Below are 16,239 nucleotides of genomic sequence, written 5' to 3'. Positions count from 1 at the left end.
AGTTGTGTCTGGAAGAAGCCGCCATGGTGGTCTGGACAGAACGGAGAAGATGAGGAACGACAACACCAAACGGGGAGTCAATGGAAGCAACAGATATCTAATAGACATCTATGTCCCTGAGTCTCCGGTCACGGCGTCTTATCTGTACTGTAGTCTTGGGTTTTCAGGGTTCAGCCCATACATGGGGTTCGGGCCCCGGATCCTTTGCATCCCCCGTGATCACTCACCTGTTTTCCCATCAGGGTCTACAATGAAGAAGTAGAACAAAAAAAACTGACACATTTCTCTACAATTCCAATGAAGGAATCGGTTCTACTTTAAGAAATTGTTCTCTAATTCCTTCCAGATAACAAAGCCCCTGCCCCAATAAGGGAGTCTCAGGTCATAAGGGAATACACAGGGTTAATGTCACAATGGACACATATAGAGGGGCCCCTTATATACAGACAGTAGGCGAAGACAACAACAAACCAAGAAACTAAAAGCTCCATCTGCTTCCCCATCATCACACAGCTAATACGTAATATTGTACATTATTGTGTTGTATCAGTAGATTTATGGTCTCCGGGGGTCTCCACATCTCAGAGGAAGATCCGGCAGAAACATTGAGGAGCAGCGGCAAAGAGTCCCTTCTCCTCCAGTAATATAGTGACACCTTGTGGCGACGTACGTGAACTGCAACTATACTGACTAACACAGTGTGCCCATGGATGTTCAATTTAGTTAATAAATCTGTGTAGTATATAGAGGACCTGTCCTGTGCGGTGTAGTATATAGAGGATCTGTCCTGTGCGGTGTAGTATATAGAGGACCTGTCCTGTGTGGCGTAGTATATAGATTATCTGTCCTGTCTCCTGTGTGGTGTAGTATATAGAGGACCTGTCCTGTGTGGTGTAGTATATAGAGGATCTGTCCTGTGTGGTGTAGTATATAGAGGATCTGTCCTGTGTGGTGTAGTATATAGAGGACCTGTCCTGTGCGGTGTAGTATATAGAGGATCTGTCCTGTCTCCTGTGTGGTGTAGTATATAGAGGATCTCCTGTGTGGTGTAGTATATAGAGGACCTGTCCTGTGTGGTGTAGTATATAGAGGATCTGTCCTGTGTGGTGTAGTATATAGAGGATCTGTCCTGTGTGGTGTAGTATATAGAGGACCTGTCCTCTCTCCTGTGTGGTGTAGTATATAGAGGACCTGTCCTGTGTGGTGTAGTATATAGAGGATCTGTCCTGTGTGGTGTAGTATATAGAGGTTCTGTCCTGTCTCCTGTGTGGTGTAGTATATAGAGGATCTCTCCTGTGTGGTGTAGTATATAGAGGACCTGTCCTGTGTGGTGTAGTATATAGAGGATCTGTCCTGTGTGGTGTAGTATATAGAGGATCTGTCCTGTGTGGTGTAGTATATAGAGGACCTGTCCTCTCTCCTGTGTGGTGTAGTATATAGAGGACCTGTCCTGTGTGGTGTAGTATATAGAGGATCTGTCCTGTGTGGTGTAGTATATAGAGGATCTGTCCTGTGTGGTGTAGTATATAGAGGACCTGTCCTGTGTGGTGTAGTATACAGAGGACCTGTCCTGTGTGGTGTAGTATATAGAGGATCTGTCCTGTGTGGTGTAGTATATAGAGGACCTGTCCTGTGTGGTGTAGTATATAGAGGACCTGTCCTGTGTGGTGTAGTATATAGAGGACCTGTCCTGTGTGGTGTAGTATATAGAGGACCTGTCCTGTGTGGTGTAGTATATAGAGGACCTGTCCTGTGTGGTGTAGTATATAGAGGACCTGTCCTGTGTGGTGTAGTATATAGAGGATCTGTCCTGTGTGGTGTAGTATATAGAGGACCTGTCCTGTGTGGTGTAGTATACAGAGGATCTGTCCTCTCTCCTGTGTGGTGTAGTATATAGAGGATCTGTCCTGTTTGGTGTAGTATATAGAGGACCTGTCCTGTGCGGTGTAGTATATAGAGGACCTGTCCTGTGTGGTGTAGTATATAGAGGATCTGTCCTGTGCGGTGTAGTATATAGAGGATCTGTCCTGTCTCCTGTGTGGTGTAGTATATAGAGGATCTGTCCTGTCTCCTGTGTGGTGTAGTATATAGAGGATCTGTCCTGTGCGGTGTAGTATATAGAGGATCTGTCCTGTGTGGTGTAGTATATAGAGGACCTGTCCTGTGTGGTGTAGTATACAGAGGATCTGTCCTCTCTCCTGTGTGGTGTAGTATATAGAGGATCTGTCCTGTTTGGTGTAGTATATAGAGGATCTGTCCTGTGCGGTGTAGTATATAGAGGACCTGTCCTGTGTGGTGTAGTATATAGAGGATCTGTCCTGTGCGGTGTAGTATATAGAGGACCTGTCCTGTGCGGTGTAGTATATAGAGGACCTGTCCTGTGCGGTGTAGTATATAGAGGATCTGTCCTGTGTGGTGTAGTATATAGAGGTTCTGTCCTGTGTGGTGTAGTATATAGAGGACCTGTCCTGTACAGTGTAGTATATAGAGGACCTCTCCTGTGTGGTGTAGTATATAGAGGATCTGTCCTGTGCGGTGTAGTATATAGAGGACCTGTCCTGTACAGTGTAGTATATAGAGGACCTCTCCTGTGTGGTGTAGTACTGTACAGTGTTGGCCAAAAGTATTGCCCCCCCTGCAATTCTGTCAGATAATACTCAGTTTCTTCCAGAAAATGATTGCAATCACAAATTCTTTGGTATTATCAAATAGCCAAATTGGATATAATTCCACACCAAACATAAAAAAGGGGGTGGACAAAAGTATTGGCACTGTTTGAAAAATCATGTGATGCTTCTCTAATTTGTGTAATTAACAGCACCTGTTACTTACCTGAGGCACCTAACAGGTGGTGGCAATAACTAAATCACACTTGCAGCCAGTTGAAATGGATTAAAGTTGACTCCACCTCTGTCCTGTGTCCTTGTGTGACCACATTGAGCCGTCAAAATCGCGGTGTAAATTTTCACTGCCCAAACCCCAGCGCCTTGCAGGGGTGCCAATACTTTTGGCCAACACTGTATATAGAGGATCTGTCCCCTGTCCTGTGTATATGGCAGGAAAGTCATGGACACACGGACACGTCCTCCTCACTGCGGACACTATAATATTTATTACATGTCATGAAGACGACTCTGGTAATGGGATTTTATAGATTTATTAAGGACATATAGCTCACAGGTAAATACATTGTGAACAATCCATCGTCTCTCCCCCTACGTGTACAGCGGATGTCAGCAAGGGGTTAATAAAGTAGCTCAGGGGCCAATACCGAGGGGACACGGCCCCGACACGAAGCTTTTAGTTCTGGACATTTGCACTTATAAAACAAGTCTTTGGCTCCTGTTGTAAGACAGTCGTCAGGTCACAGCCATGGACGTCTCGTATCTTTGGAAATGTTCTTAGAATCTCAGAAGACGCCAATAAAATCGCTTTACGGGGGTGGAAAACGGTCGACAGTTTTTGATATTAAAAGGTAAATCCATTTTTATAAAGGAAAAAAAAAATCCCATAAAATTCCTCTTAGATATATACGGACAGTGAGGGGGGGGGGGGGGGTGTCTCTACACACTCTGACATTGTCCAATCAGAGCGGCCGGACTGTGTAAAGACACCTCCCCTTTAACAAGAGGAATAACAGAGGAACAATATAAGAGACTTGTAATAAAAACTACCTCCGAATTATCTCATGGGTCATACGGCCGGTCAGCAAATCTTTGTCCGGTCTAATAAAATTGACTTTTTTTTGTTATATACAGTCCAAAATGAGGCTTCCCTTTTATAGGCGTTATTATGGGGAGCACTGCATAGCAACCAGTGTGCGCAAAGCTTAAAGGAAGCATGCAAACCAAGAATACACAGCAAGTAGGAATCTGTGTAGGATCAGAAGACAGAGCAAACGGCCGATATATCATAGCATTTAGAATATCTCTAGCCGAATACACTCTGGGTCGGTAGAGTCTTCATATAATCTCTCCAGGTGAATGCAAACACCAAACCTCCAGGTCGGAAGAGGCTTCATATAATACCTCTAGCTGAACACACACACGTCAAACCTCCAGGTCGATAGAGTCATCATATAATATCTCCAGGTGAATGCACACATCAAACCTCCAGGTCGGAACAGTCTTCATATAATACCACTGACTGAATGCATACGTCAAACCTCCAGGTCGGTAGAGTCATCATATATCTCCAGGTGAATGTACACATCAAACCTCCAGGTCAGAACAGTCTTCATATAATACCTCTGGCTGAATGCATATGTCAAAGCTCCAGGTCGGAACAGTCTTCATATAATACCTCTGGCTGAATGCATACGTCAAACCTCCAGGTCGGAACAGTCTTCATATAATACCTCTGGCTGAATGCATACGTCAAAGCTCTAGGTCGGTAGAGTCATCATATAATATCTCCAGGTGAATGCATACATCAAACCTGCAGGTCGTAAGAGTCTTCATATAATACCTCTGGCTGAATGCATACACAGAGTTGAGCGAGTACTATTCAAAACTTCCGTTTCGAATAGCACGCACCCATAGGAATGAATGGAAGCGGCCATCCATTCAGTCATTCCTATGTGTGCGTGCTATTCGAAACGGAAGTTTTGAATAGTACTCGCTCAACTCTACACACACACCAATCCTCCAAGTTGGTAGAGTCCTCGTATATATTACCTCCAGGTGAATGCATACACCCATCCTCTGGGTCGGTAGAGTCTTCATATACAGTGTCCTAGACAATGGCTGCCAGTAGCAGGAGGTTTTCTGTATATTTAGAAGCTCTACAGGACAGCAGAGGGGGCGCCATTTCCTACCTGTTCATCCCATTGGCTATATACTGACTGCTCAGGGCTGCACCTCCTGCTTGTTCAGGATCTTGCTCAGGACTGAGTCGTAGTACGGACTAAACACCATTTTGTTGTAGTTGACCAGACGCACAAACTTCACCGCCATCTCCTCCAATTCTTTTTGGATTTGGGTTAGCCCACCGGGCAGCACTGGGGCAGATCTCTGGTTAGCCACAGACAGGTAGCCCAATAGAAAGTTCTGGATCCTGGAGGCTGGGGGGAGATGAATTAGGAAGGTTATTGGAGATGGGGAGAGGTCTGACACCAGGACCCACCAACCAAATCACTTTATGGGAATGAGACCTCTTCCCTGTACCGGTGACATCACGTTCCTCAGTCACATGGTACAGCAGCAGCTCAGCCCCATATAAGTGAAGGGGCCCTGAGCTGCAATACCAGGCTCAGCCACTACAATAGGTATGGCGCTACGCTTGAAGAGGTCACAGTGCTCAAATGAATGCTGTAACCTGGTTGGGCCTGGTTGGTGGGGGCACATGTGGCCCTACTTAAAGACATAAAGCACTCAAACTGAGTAATTGGGGAGGGGAACACATGCACCTTCTTAAAGGCCAGAACGACCATTTATACATTACAAGTAGCCCCATATCCCTTATGACAATCATGATACATGAGGTTACCTTTCGGGAGGGGGGGGGGGGACACATGCACCTTCTTAAAGGCGAGAAAGACCTCGTATACATTACAAGTATCAGCCCCATATCCCTTTGACAGTCCTGATACATGAGGTTACCTTTCGGGTGGGGGGGTGAATAATAAGCAAACACAAAGTTACCTATTAATGGATAAATCTGGTTGGATGGAGAAGACGCGGACCGGATCTGCCCTTTGAGGGATTCCTCTCTCTCTGGGGTGAAGGGGGTGGCTCCGACCTGTCCCAGGTAGCTGCTCAATTCTGCACAGACCTTCTCGCTGACCGTGGCCAGGGCGTCCTCCGTACGGACGGCGCTAAGAGACCGGAAAAGGGGGAAAAGTGCAAATAGTGATCTCCATTGTTACCTGCAGACTGGAATGGATCTGCTACATAACATAGAACAGCGGGGAATAAAACTGAGAACAATACGATACATGTAATATAAGAGACACACAGTACAGGGGCCTAGTACTAGTCATAGGGTCAGGATGATCCGTGCACACAGCAGTATATCAAGACCCCTGCCGTATACACTTGCCAGTCACTTGCTTCCAATGCCCCATGTTATGTGAGAGCTGCAGTAACCAGACATGGCCACTACACAGTATATGGCGCTGTGCCCGATTCCAATGTGTGCCCTGCTGTCGAGATAAAACGTCATATTCCTGGACATCTCCTCTAGTTCGAGGTCTACGTTAGACTCCATTCAGATGACGCTTTTTTGCATTTTTGGAAGATCCGTTTACATAGAGGTGACTAGTTATTTAAAAATTTAATTTTAAAAATTTCTAGGATCTGAATGGAGCCTTAAGGCGTTTTTTTTGCACAGGATAAGTCATCAGTATCCAATCAGAAGTGGTCCGACCAGCTGCGCCCCGACAATGGGAGCTGCTCAGGCCCTAAACAAGTAGCAGATATAGAGCTGTAGTACCCGGAGTCACCAGTAGGAAGGGCTTTAGCTCTGAACCTATTACTTCAATGCAATGGCAGCAGCTGATTGGTGCAGGGTCTTGGCGTCAGGTCCCAACCAATTGGATATCAATGATCTGATCAAAAGTTGTGCTTGCAGGACTTTTAACGGAGACCAGGCCCCGACGTAAACATAGCCTTACCGAGGTACGAGTTGAAGGACAAAAGGGTTCAATATGGCCGCCAATGCAGGACCTGCACAGACGCAGAAGACTTCTATCTGCCATACAAGGATTTTGTCAGGTTACTTACGGCGTTCCCACTCCCTCCAACAAAAGTCTGGTGAGACTCTTCATTCTGTCCATGAACGCCGTATGACCGGAGACAGAGGGGGGGATGGAGTTCTGGATGATCAGGAGCAAAGTCCCCAGTAATGTCAGCTGTGTCACCTCCAGCTTCATCTCCTGGAAGCGGATCTGGTCCATGACCACGGTCTGGAGAGAGAAAACGGATCAATAAGAGGAGACAACGATCAATAATACTAAAACTGGCCATACATGCTATAAGGAGGGGCAGCCAGCCGAAAGATCCAATACCTGGCGCCCCCATCAATCACACAGAGAATGGGGCAGGAAGCAAACAGCGCTGTTCTCTGTATAGTGGCAGAACGGAGTCATCGCAGCCTATTCATGTAAATGGAGGCTGATGTGCAGTACCTGCTCTGACCACTACACAGAACAGCGCTGTCTGCTTCCTGCTCCATTCTTTGTGTATCAGATGCTGATCGGTGGAGGTGCCGGATGTTGTACCAGCACCAATTTGATCTCATGGACCCATCCATTATGAGGTCTATATGGCCAAGACATGCAGAGACAAACCCAAGACGTATTTCAATAGGCTACGCCATGAGTGTGTGATCGGTGGGGTCGGACTACACGTAGGGTCTACCCCATCCTCCATGACCGTGTATAGGACTAGGCCCTACCTCTGGGAAGAGTTTCCGTTCATGGTCCCACGTGAGGAGTTTAACGTAGGCGTGATTCAATACGGAGATGGGACACGGAGAGCTGGAAGACACCGCCGCAGAATCCTTCGCCAGATCATCAGCCGACTCCTGAAGCCAACTGGTGACCAAATCTAAAGAGTCTGAAGAAGAGGGAAAAAACATGAGGATCCGGATCAAGGAACAATCCCCAAGATGGCCACCGACACTGCCGATAGATACAAAGCTGTCCCTACCACTACATCCCGTCACCGGTGACATGTCCGACATTATATTACACAGCGGTCACCTCTGCCATACTGTACTCCAGCACAGGGGTACGTGTACTACCACTGCTCATTACAGAATGGGGGGGTCTAAGTAGTCCGACCCCCACCAACCTGGAAGTTCTCATAGCCTATGAATAGGGGTAACGCTTTGGGAAAACCCCTTTAATTCTTGCATTCCAATTGCTGTCCCAATTCTGGAGCAGTATGCCTTCTATAGTTCCTCTGTTATTCCTCCTGGAAAGTGGGGGAGGGGGCACTGTCAGCCACGCAGATTGTAATATATAGACGGCCATGTTTTCTAGCTGGTGATGACCCTCCATATTGAGCTATAGGGCGTATGGAGACAGCTAGAAGTTGGGTAAGATCAGGTGCAGTGTGGTATCTCACACATCCAGTAGGTGGCGTTGCCCAAACTGGGCAGGTTAGGGTTAATATAATTCAACATCCTGAAAATGGCTCTGGGTATGCGAGCTGTGACGGGCAGGGGAGGGGCGGAGCCTGCCAGACCTAACAGGGTCAGAGCCGAGGCAGCGCCACCTACTGGACCCACAACACACTGGATTTACACCACCCCATTCTAGTCTCAACCGTCCAACTATACACACTTGGTATGACGCAACCACTACAATACGAGCGGCCTCTTCGACCCGATGAATATAAGCGTGACCGATGTACTAGCAGACAGAATACGTCACATAGGAGGACGCCCCTACCTGGCTGCTTTTCGACAAAGTCCTGGAATTTCTTCCTCTCGTACTCCACTGACTGCTGCATGAGATGTGGGCGAATACTGCTGATGGCAAAGTTGGCCATGTCTATTTTCATCAGATCCAAGACGCTGAAGATTGCTCTGTGGGAGAAGAATGAGTGGGAGCGAATGAGACGGCAGGAGACAAGGCCACGGAGCGGCGGTACCGAAAAACCATCCTCTGTACTATACCACCCATACTATATACCTACACTAGATAGATCGGGAGAGAGACGGGAGAGAGACGGGAGAGAGACGGGAGAGAGACGGGAGAGAGACGGGAGAGAGACGGGAGAGAGACGGGAGAGAGACGGGAGAGAGACGGGAGAGAGACGGGAGAGAGACGGGAGAGAGACGGGAGAGAGAGACAAGGCCACGGAGCGGCGGTACCGAAAAACCATCCTCTGTACTATACCACCCATACTATATATACCTACATTATAGACAGATAGATAGATAGATAGATAGATATGAGATAGATAGATAGATAGATAGAGACAAATATTCTGAACATCAAGACATCTTTCTTTATTTCTTGTATCTAATCCTTTCTCCCCTTCTGAACTCCGCTTTCTCTTTTTACGGGAAACCTGTAAACGCCTAAACCTTGCGCCGGTCATTGGCGACTCCTCGGATCCTGACTGTTAGGATTGTTCTTCAGTCCTGGCCGCTCTTCTGGATTTCGATGCCAAAGATTTGACATTAAACAGAAAAAAAATCCTTTAATCTGCGGAGATTTATGAGCGTTTTGTCCTGAGAGTGAAACCCGCCGGCTGTAGAATACACATGATGGCGGCCTGCAATAAGTCAGGGCTCAGCCACACTCAGCGATGACTGCTGTATACAGTGCGCCAGACACCCGACATCAGCGCGAGGCCCCGGCATGTCCGGCCGACACCTAGAGCGGAGCAATTCTATAAAGCAGGTCCCATCAGCAGGCGGCGGTGGGGTGTAAGGAGACACATTAAAGGGGTTGTCTGAGGAATAACAGGGCTTATCAGGTATAACCCCCCCACCAAGGTCGGTAATAGCCGGGTGGTGACTGTAAATACAGCGACGCCGAGTAATAAAACCTCTGATCTGCGGCCAGAAAAGAGACGGCCGGCCATCACTCCACACGTTGTTATTACAGCTCCAGACTCTCTAAACTTCACCGGTGTTAAGAGATTTCTTAGCAATGGTGATAAAACATCTTCTAGGTCTGATCCAGGTATCTAATCCCTTAAAGGGGTTGTCTGGGCTCAAGCTATTTAAGGCCTACACTCAAGATAGGCCATAAATATCTGATCAGTGGCGCTGAGATCCAGCCCCCACACCGATCAGCTGTACGGAGCCACTTCTGGCACCTGTCAGATCTTATAGACGTGCCATAAGTGTCTAAGATGTGAACGTTCCTCAAGTCAATCTCAGAAGATTCCCCCCCTGATGTTATTGCCACCATCTTATCTAATATGGCCGGTCACTTACTTGAACAAGGGCACCGGCTCCTTAATCTCCCGCAGCTTCCTGACCTCCTCGTCTCGAGCCGGGGCGCACAGGGTTCCCATCATCCCTATGGTAAAGTTAGCCAATTTCGGGATGTCCAGGGCTCCGTTTTCGGCCTCCTGTTTGATGAGCTGCAGGTCCAGGACTTCGTTGATCTGATTCCTCAGCCGCGCGTGACCGGGTAACAGGAAAGAGAGGAGCGCCTTAAAGGGACGGGGAAGAGGGCGATGAAGGAGCGGCAAGAACACTGGCAGTAATATCACACCTCCTGACCCCACCGTGTCTGGTTATATGTATAGGCTGAATTCATGGCGGCCAAAAATAAACCATTAACCCTTCTCCTACCACAGCGTTGCTTCAGTACACGGCAGGTTATGGCGGTCTATGACTTTTACCTCTTTGATCTCTCCCAGTAATATAATGGCGTGGCCGTATACCGGCGGGTCCTCACTAAACTGAGCCTCCAGGCAATCCCAGAACGCCTTGTGTACGATGTCCAGGACGGTTTTTTCTAGGCTGTAGGGGACGGAAAAAAATACAAGAATTAATACAGAAAAATATAAATAAATAATCTATATTATAATAATATCTGGTAAACTATGGCTGATCAGCGCGGGCGCTGGGTGTCAGACCCCCCACCAATTCGATATTGATGACCTATACTAATAATAGTCCATTCTATCAAAGTCCTGGGAAATCTGTTTAAGGTAAACCCAGACCCTGCCGCTAGTGTGAACTACAACTCCCAGCATGCTTTGCTAGTCTACAGCCGGAACAAAAACCGATTACATGATAAGGGAAACCATATAAGCGGGGAATGGAAAGAACTGTCCCCTTCTGAAGCATTTCCTTACAGATAAACAAAGACGTCTTCAGTGACAGACAATGACGTTTCCTATGTGCTGATGTGCCGCCTGCCTGGCACCGGGAGTGCGAGGACACGAGCCATAGAGTATACAGTAAGTGCCAGGGCCGGGCACGTGGATCGGATCGCTCAGCAGGAACCTGCATGTTCTAGTTTGTCTGAGCGTCACATGTAGTGTACGGAGGGGGTGACATTTACCTTCTGCCTGGTCCAGCTCGCTGTCACACCGAAAGGATTTACAGTAACGGGACGAGGACATTGCACAACGTACCAAAACAAATATACAAATATACCTGGAAGATCAAGATGGCTGCTGGACTGAAAGATGGAGGAGAGTCAATGATCTGTGGTGGCCATGGTGGCTAATGACAAGATACGTTGCACCCCAGGGGGCCCCTGCACGTCACACAATATACTGCTCCCCAGGAGACCCCTCCACCATCACACAATATACTGCGCCCCAGGGGGCCCCTGCACGTCACACAATATACTGCTCCCCAGGGGGCCCCTGCACGTCACACAATATACTGCTCCCCAGGGGCCCGCTCCCCGTCACACAATATACTGCTCCCCAGGAGACCCCTCCACCATCACACAATATACTGCTCCCCAGGGGCCCGCTCCCCGTCACACAATATACTGCTCCCCAGGAGACCCCTCCACCATCACACAATATACTGCGCCCCAGGGGGCCCCTCCCCGTCACACAATATACTGCGCCCCAGGGGGCCCCTGCACGTCACACAATATACTGCGCCCCAGGGGGCCCCTCCCCGTCACACAATATACTGCGCCCCAGGGGGCCCCTCCCCGTCACACAATATACTGCGCCCCAGGGGGCCCCTGCACGTCACACAATATACTGCGCCCCAGGGGGCCCCTGCACGTCACACAATATACTGCGCCCCAGGGGGCCCCTGCACGTCACACAATATACTGCTCCCCAGGAGACCCCTCCACCATCACACAATATACTGCGCCCCAGGAGGCCCCTGCACGTCACACAATATACTGCACCCCAGGGGGCCCCTGCACGTCACACAATATACTGCTCCCCAGGGGCCCGCTCCCCGTCACACAATATACTGCTCCCCAGGAGACCCCTCCACCATCACACAATATACTGCTCCCCAGGGGCCCGCTCCCCGTCACACAATATACTGCTCCCCAGGAGACCCCTCCACCATCACACAATATACTGCGCCCCAGGGGGCCCCTCCCCGTCACACAATATACTGCGCCCCAGGGGGCCCCTGCACGTCACACAATATACTGCGCCCCAGGGGGCCCCTCCCCGTCACACAATATACTGCGCCCCAGGGGGCCCCTCCCCGTCACACAATATACTGCGCCCCAGGGGGCCCCTGCACGTCACACAATATACTGCGCCCCAGGGGGCCCCTGCACGTCACACAATATACTGCTCCCAACCTCACTGCACAACATACTGCTCCCCAGGCCCACCACCACATTGCTTAGGTGTATGCTGGATGTAATACTACCAAGTACCGATACCCACGGAGCTCTCCATGTAAATGCAGCATATCCGCACTGAGTCACAGGCCTGCAGTACTAGTCGCACCCAGTGATGCACCCATACAGTATAATGCCCCCTTTTACCCCGGCCTGCACCAAGCCACAGACAGTACTAGTGGCCCCCAGAGAGGCTACCTGGCACATCACTATATTCACCTCTATTCTGAGAATGCGGACATTGACACATTTAACCATCTTTTCACTGACCCCTTGTCACACGGCCATCTTGCCCCTCAGTCAACCAGTCCTATAAATGGCACATAATATTTGGGAGACCACGTTGCCTCTCCGGCCCTCAGAAGGCCTATATGACAGCGTGATCTAAAGACGTCACATCGTACCTGCCCTGGGGCAACTCCACGGGTTTGAGCTGAAAACCTCCATTGACCACAATCTCATGGGCCAGAGCCATGTTGGTGACCCCTTTAGCGGTGTCCATAAGTTCTTCCACTGACACGAAGCGAGGCGGGCTGGCTGCAAGACATACAAGAGAGTCCGTACAGGAGATTTACCGGCCGACAGTCTACTGCTTGGAAAGAGGTAACATATTTGCTTAGAACATGGTGTTGCCCTGTCCCTCTGTTGTTCCTCCTGCAAGTGCATGACATGAAATTTGACAGCAGAGGGCGACTCCTGCACAGTCTGACATTGTTATCACTGGCTGAACAGTGAGTTTTTGGGACAAACTCCCCTGACCAGAGGAGCAGTAACACCAAGCTGTCACGTTATGCGCACATTTCCAGGAGGAATAGCAGAGTAACAGCACAAAACGGTTTCTGAAAAGGAGATATGACAGTAAAGCAGATCCATCCATTGATTTTAAAGCTGGCCCAAGCTCACAGCACCGTCCCGCTTACCTTGTGGGGTGTTCCCCCTGTGTGGACTTGTGGTACTTTGCCGAATTCTCTTCGGCACCGATTCCACGGAGACCTCTGCGCTGTCGCTGCGGCCGGCTCTGCTGGGTTCATCCGACGATTCCTCCACAGGTTGCGACTTATCAGGTTCAAAAGGCATGATCCTGTAATACCAAGTGAAGGCAGGTGAGAGAAGCGCAACGGAACGCCGAACGCCTCGCCATGACGGTGTAGACGCAAAAGAAATGTGCAGAATAGACCCAAAAGCAGTGGCGGTCAGTCATGTCGGCATCAGGTGACCCCTCCTTCTTGTGATCAGTTGGGGTCCAGCAATCAGGCACTTACCCCCTATATTCTATGGGACAACCCCTTTAAGGCTCAGCGTGTCTGGTGACATTGCAGAAGCCAAGGGGTTAACCCGCGGCCATGTCATACAGAGAAGTGCATTGTCTCACTCTGGCAACAGGCGATCCCGAACCCCAGCCTGCCAAATAGATCCCCGCGGCTACACGTGAGCGGCAGGTAATGTACGGACTGTCCGCGCCAAACACTGAACAAAGCGGGTGTGCGGAGCGATGTACGCCGCCATTACTGGGGTCAAGTAAACAAGGCAGATTTGGGGGCGATTTTATACATCTCTGATGAGGTCACTTTATTCGGTCGCATGGGACAGCAGCATCTCCGTCTCATCGGAGTGAATGGGACTGAGTTGTAATACCAAGCACGGCCTCTGTGAGGTGTGTGGCGCTGTGTTATTCCACGAAGAGACTGCAGGATGAGATCCCGTAAGCGGCAGGTCAGCTCAGGCCCCAGACAGTCTGAAGCCGCCAGAGACGCCATTATAGAATATTCCTAGGCTGAGACGTCTTCCCAGAAACGCACTCACCGCATATAAATAACACAACGGCTCCGGCCTCTTCAGCTCCTCGTCATGATGCTTAGTCAGGCCAAGACACTTAAAGGGAATGGGAGTTCTTTTAGATTTCTTAAAGGGATTCTACCACGTAGAGAGGATAACAATGTCCGATTGGGGGTCTCGGTGGTCAGACGCCCCCCCCCCCCCCCCCCCCTCCATTTCTGTGCATTCTGTGCCATTCAACATGGTGGACATTGGGGGGGGGCCTGTCAGGGAGATTTGGGTGACTAAACCTCCGATCCATAAGGGTCAGTGGGTGGTTTAGGCTTCCACGTCTTCTCTTTACAAGCAGATACTGATCATTTATTTCTAATCAGTTTTATTTCCTGATTGATCACATGACATCAGTTATTGATCTTCAGGGGTCCGGCACCCAGCACCGTGCCGATCAGCTGTTACAAGAGAACGAAGCACTCAGGACAGTACGGCACGAAGTATAGTGGACGTGCTCGGTATTGCAGCTCAGTTCCGTTCACTTGAATGGGTCTGAGCCGCCAGCAGGCCATAAGACGTCACGTGGCACTGACTGCGGCGTCCGCTACGTGGGGTCGCAGCCTTAAAGACACCAATTTTAGAAGAAAGGCTAAGTAATGTGTATGGGGCCCCTGGGGAGAAGGGGGGTGAGATGAAATTCAATACCCAATTCTATTTTCAGGTGTCGGACTCCAGTTTATTCCCCTCTCCTCATTGATCGCACACGCATCCTCAGCCAGACCGAGCATACGCGTAGAGGGTTCAGACTTCTGCACAACCAAAGATGGCAGAGCTGGCCAAGGTTATGGTCTGGAGGGCACGGGGCAAAGTGTGTCTAGGTTATGACAATCAGTCAGGATACAGAGAAAGCTGGGTGACCATGTGGGAGGTGGAATAGAGGAAATATTGGAGGGGGGGGGGGGGGTCACCCAACTTTTCCAGCCTTCCTATTAGCCATTCTGCCTATTTTAAGCAATGGACTAGTAAGTGTATGGGTGTAGTTTGTAAGAGCCATTCAGGATACTGAGAAAGTTGGGTGACCACACCATTAGGAGGTGTAAGAGAGGCCATATTGGGGGTCACCCAGCTTTTCCAGCCTTCCTTTTAACAATTCTGCCCATGTTATGCAGTGGACAGATTAAAAGTGTGGGTTACAAGAGCTATTCAGGATACCGGGAAAGCTGGGTGACCATACCTTTGGGAGGTGAAATAGAGGCCATATTGGGGGTCACCCAGCTTTTCCAGCCTTCCTATTAGTCATTCTGCCCATTTTAAGCAATGGACTGGTAGGTGTATGGGTGTAGGATGTAAGAGCCATTCAGGATACTGAGAAAGCTGGGTGACCACACCATTAGGATGTGTAACCCAGCTTTTCCAGCCTTCCTTTTAGCAATTCTGCCCATTTTAAGCAATGAACTGGTAAATGTATGGGTGTGGGTTACAAGAGCCATTCAGGATACCGGGAAAGCTGGGTGACCACACCATTAGGAGGTGTACTAGAGGCCATATTGGGGTCACCCAGCTTTTCCAGCCTTCCTTTTAGCCATTCTGCCCATGTTATGCAGTGGACAGATAAGAAGTATGGGTGTGGGTTACAAGAGCCATTCAGGATACTGGGAAAGCTGGGTGCCCGTACCTATGGGAGGTGAAGGAGAGGCCATGGGATGACAGGTAGAGATAAGACTGACTTACCTGCAGGGGGTATAGCCGGCTCTTCATACCATGGGTGCCGCTAATGTACCGGAGGGCTCGGCCTGCTCTGCCCGGCCACAATGCTGCAAGTCACAGCCGTTAGGGTGCAGCCCATTCAGCCTGCTAAGCTCTTATTTACGGAAGCTGCTGCCGCGGGGGCTGCCGGGAGATGTAGTCCGAAGAGCGAGCGCTGATGACAGGAGGGGGCGGGGTCTGGAGTGATATGGGGCGGGGCTTGGTACAATGCTAGGCGGATAGCGCAGGCAGGAGGCGGGGCCGGAGGCGGGGTAGGGGCGTGTCCTGCTGCGGCTCAGTGCACGGTGCACGCTCGGCTGTGTGTGTCAGAACCGCGGCCAGAACTACAACTCCCAGCATGCTCTGACAGCTCATTGTGAGGTTCAAAGGAAGCCATAACACCCTGGAGATCTCTCACCCTGTCCAATAGAAAATCTAGGACATTCTGCTCTAGGAAACCAAAACCTTCTGTA

At 49.6% G+C, this 16,239-nt stretch overlaps 1 protein-coding gene across 3 annotated transcripts; it reads right to left on the bottom strand.

The window, feature by feature from the left end:
* Positions 1-220: 220 nt before the first annotated feature.
* On the bottom strand, positions 221-15,879 carry TCP11L1 (t-complex 11 like 1). 3 transcript variants are annotated; one of them, XM_075280884.1, is made up of 11 exons: positions 15,752-15,879; positions 13,174-13,334; positions 12,658-12,790; positions 10,311-10,431; positions 9,898-10,118; positions 8,396-8,532; positions 7,396-7,556; positions 6,723-6,904; positions 5,643-5,815; positions 4,817-5,062; positions 221-245 (listed from the first exon to the last, which is right to left on the bottom strand). In XM_075280884.1, exons 2-10 carry the CDS (start codon positions 13,328-13,330, stop codon positions 4,848-4,850), a joined length of 1,500 nt encoding a protein of 499 aa, XP_075136985.1. In that variant the 5' UTR covers positions 13,331-13,334; positions 15,752-15,879; the 3' UTR covers positions 221-245; positions 4,817-4,847. The 3 variants fall into 3 exon arrangements, with proteins under 3 accessions (XP_075136985.1, XP_075136984.1, XP_075136983.1); XM_075280883.1 differs by lacking the exon at positions 221-245 and adding an exon at positions 3,150-4,437; XM_075280882.1 differs by lacking the exon at positions 221-245 and having other exon boundaries at positions 3,150-5,062.
* Positions 15,880-16,239: the final 360 nt, after the last annotated feature.

The sequence above is a fragment of the Leptodactylus fuscus genome, chromosome 7, assembly GCF_031893055.1.
Source record: "Leptodactylus fuscus isolate aLepFus1 chromosome 7, aLepFus1.hap2, whole genome shotgun sequence".
In the NCBI taxonomy this organism is placed as follows: domain Eukaryota; kingdom Metazoa; phylum Chordata; class Amphibia; order Anura; family Leptodactylidae; genus Leptodactylus; species Leptodactylus fuscus.
Note: the sequence above shows the minus strand (reverse complement) of the source record. Positions and strands in the feature narration are given on the sequence as shown.

Coding starts and splice junctions, on each gene's coding strand:
- TCP11L1 (XM_075280884.1), bottom strand. CDS start 13,330: ATGCCTTTTGAACCTGATAAGTCGCAACCTGTGGAGGAATCGTCGGAT. Junction 8,533..9,897: donor GAGCCGGTGCCCTTGTTCAA/GTAAGTGACCGG, acceptor CTTCTCCCACAG/AGCAATCTTCAGCGTCTTGG. Junction 6,905..7,395: donor AACGGAAACTCTTCCCAGAG/GTAGGGCCTAGT, acceptor TTCTCTCTCCAG/ACCGTGGTCATGGACCAGAT.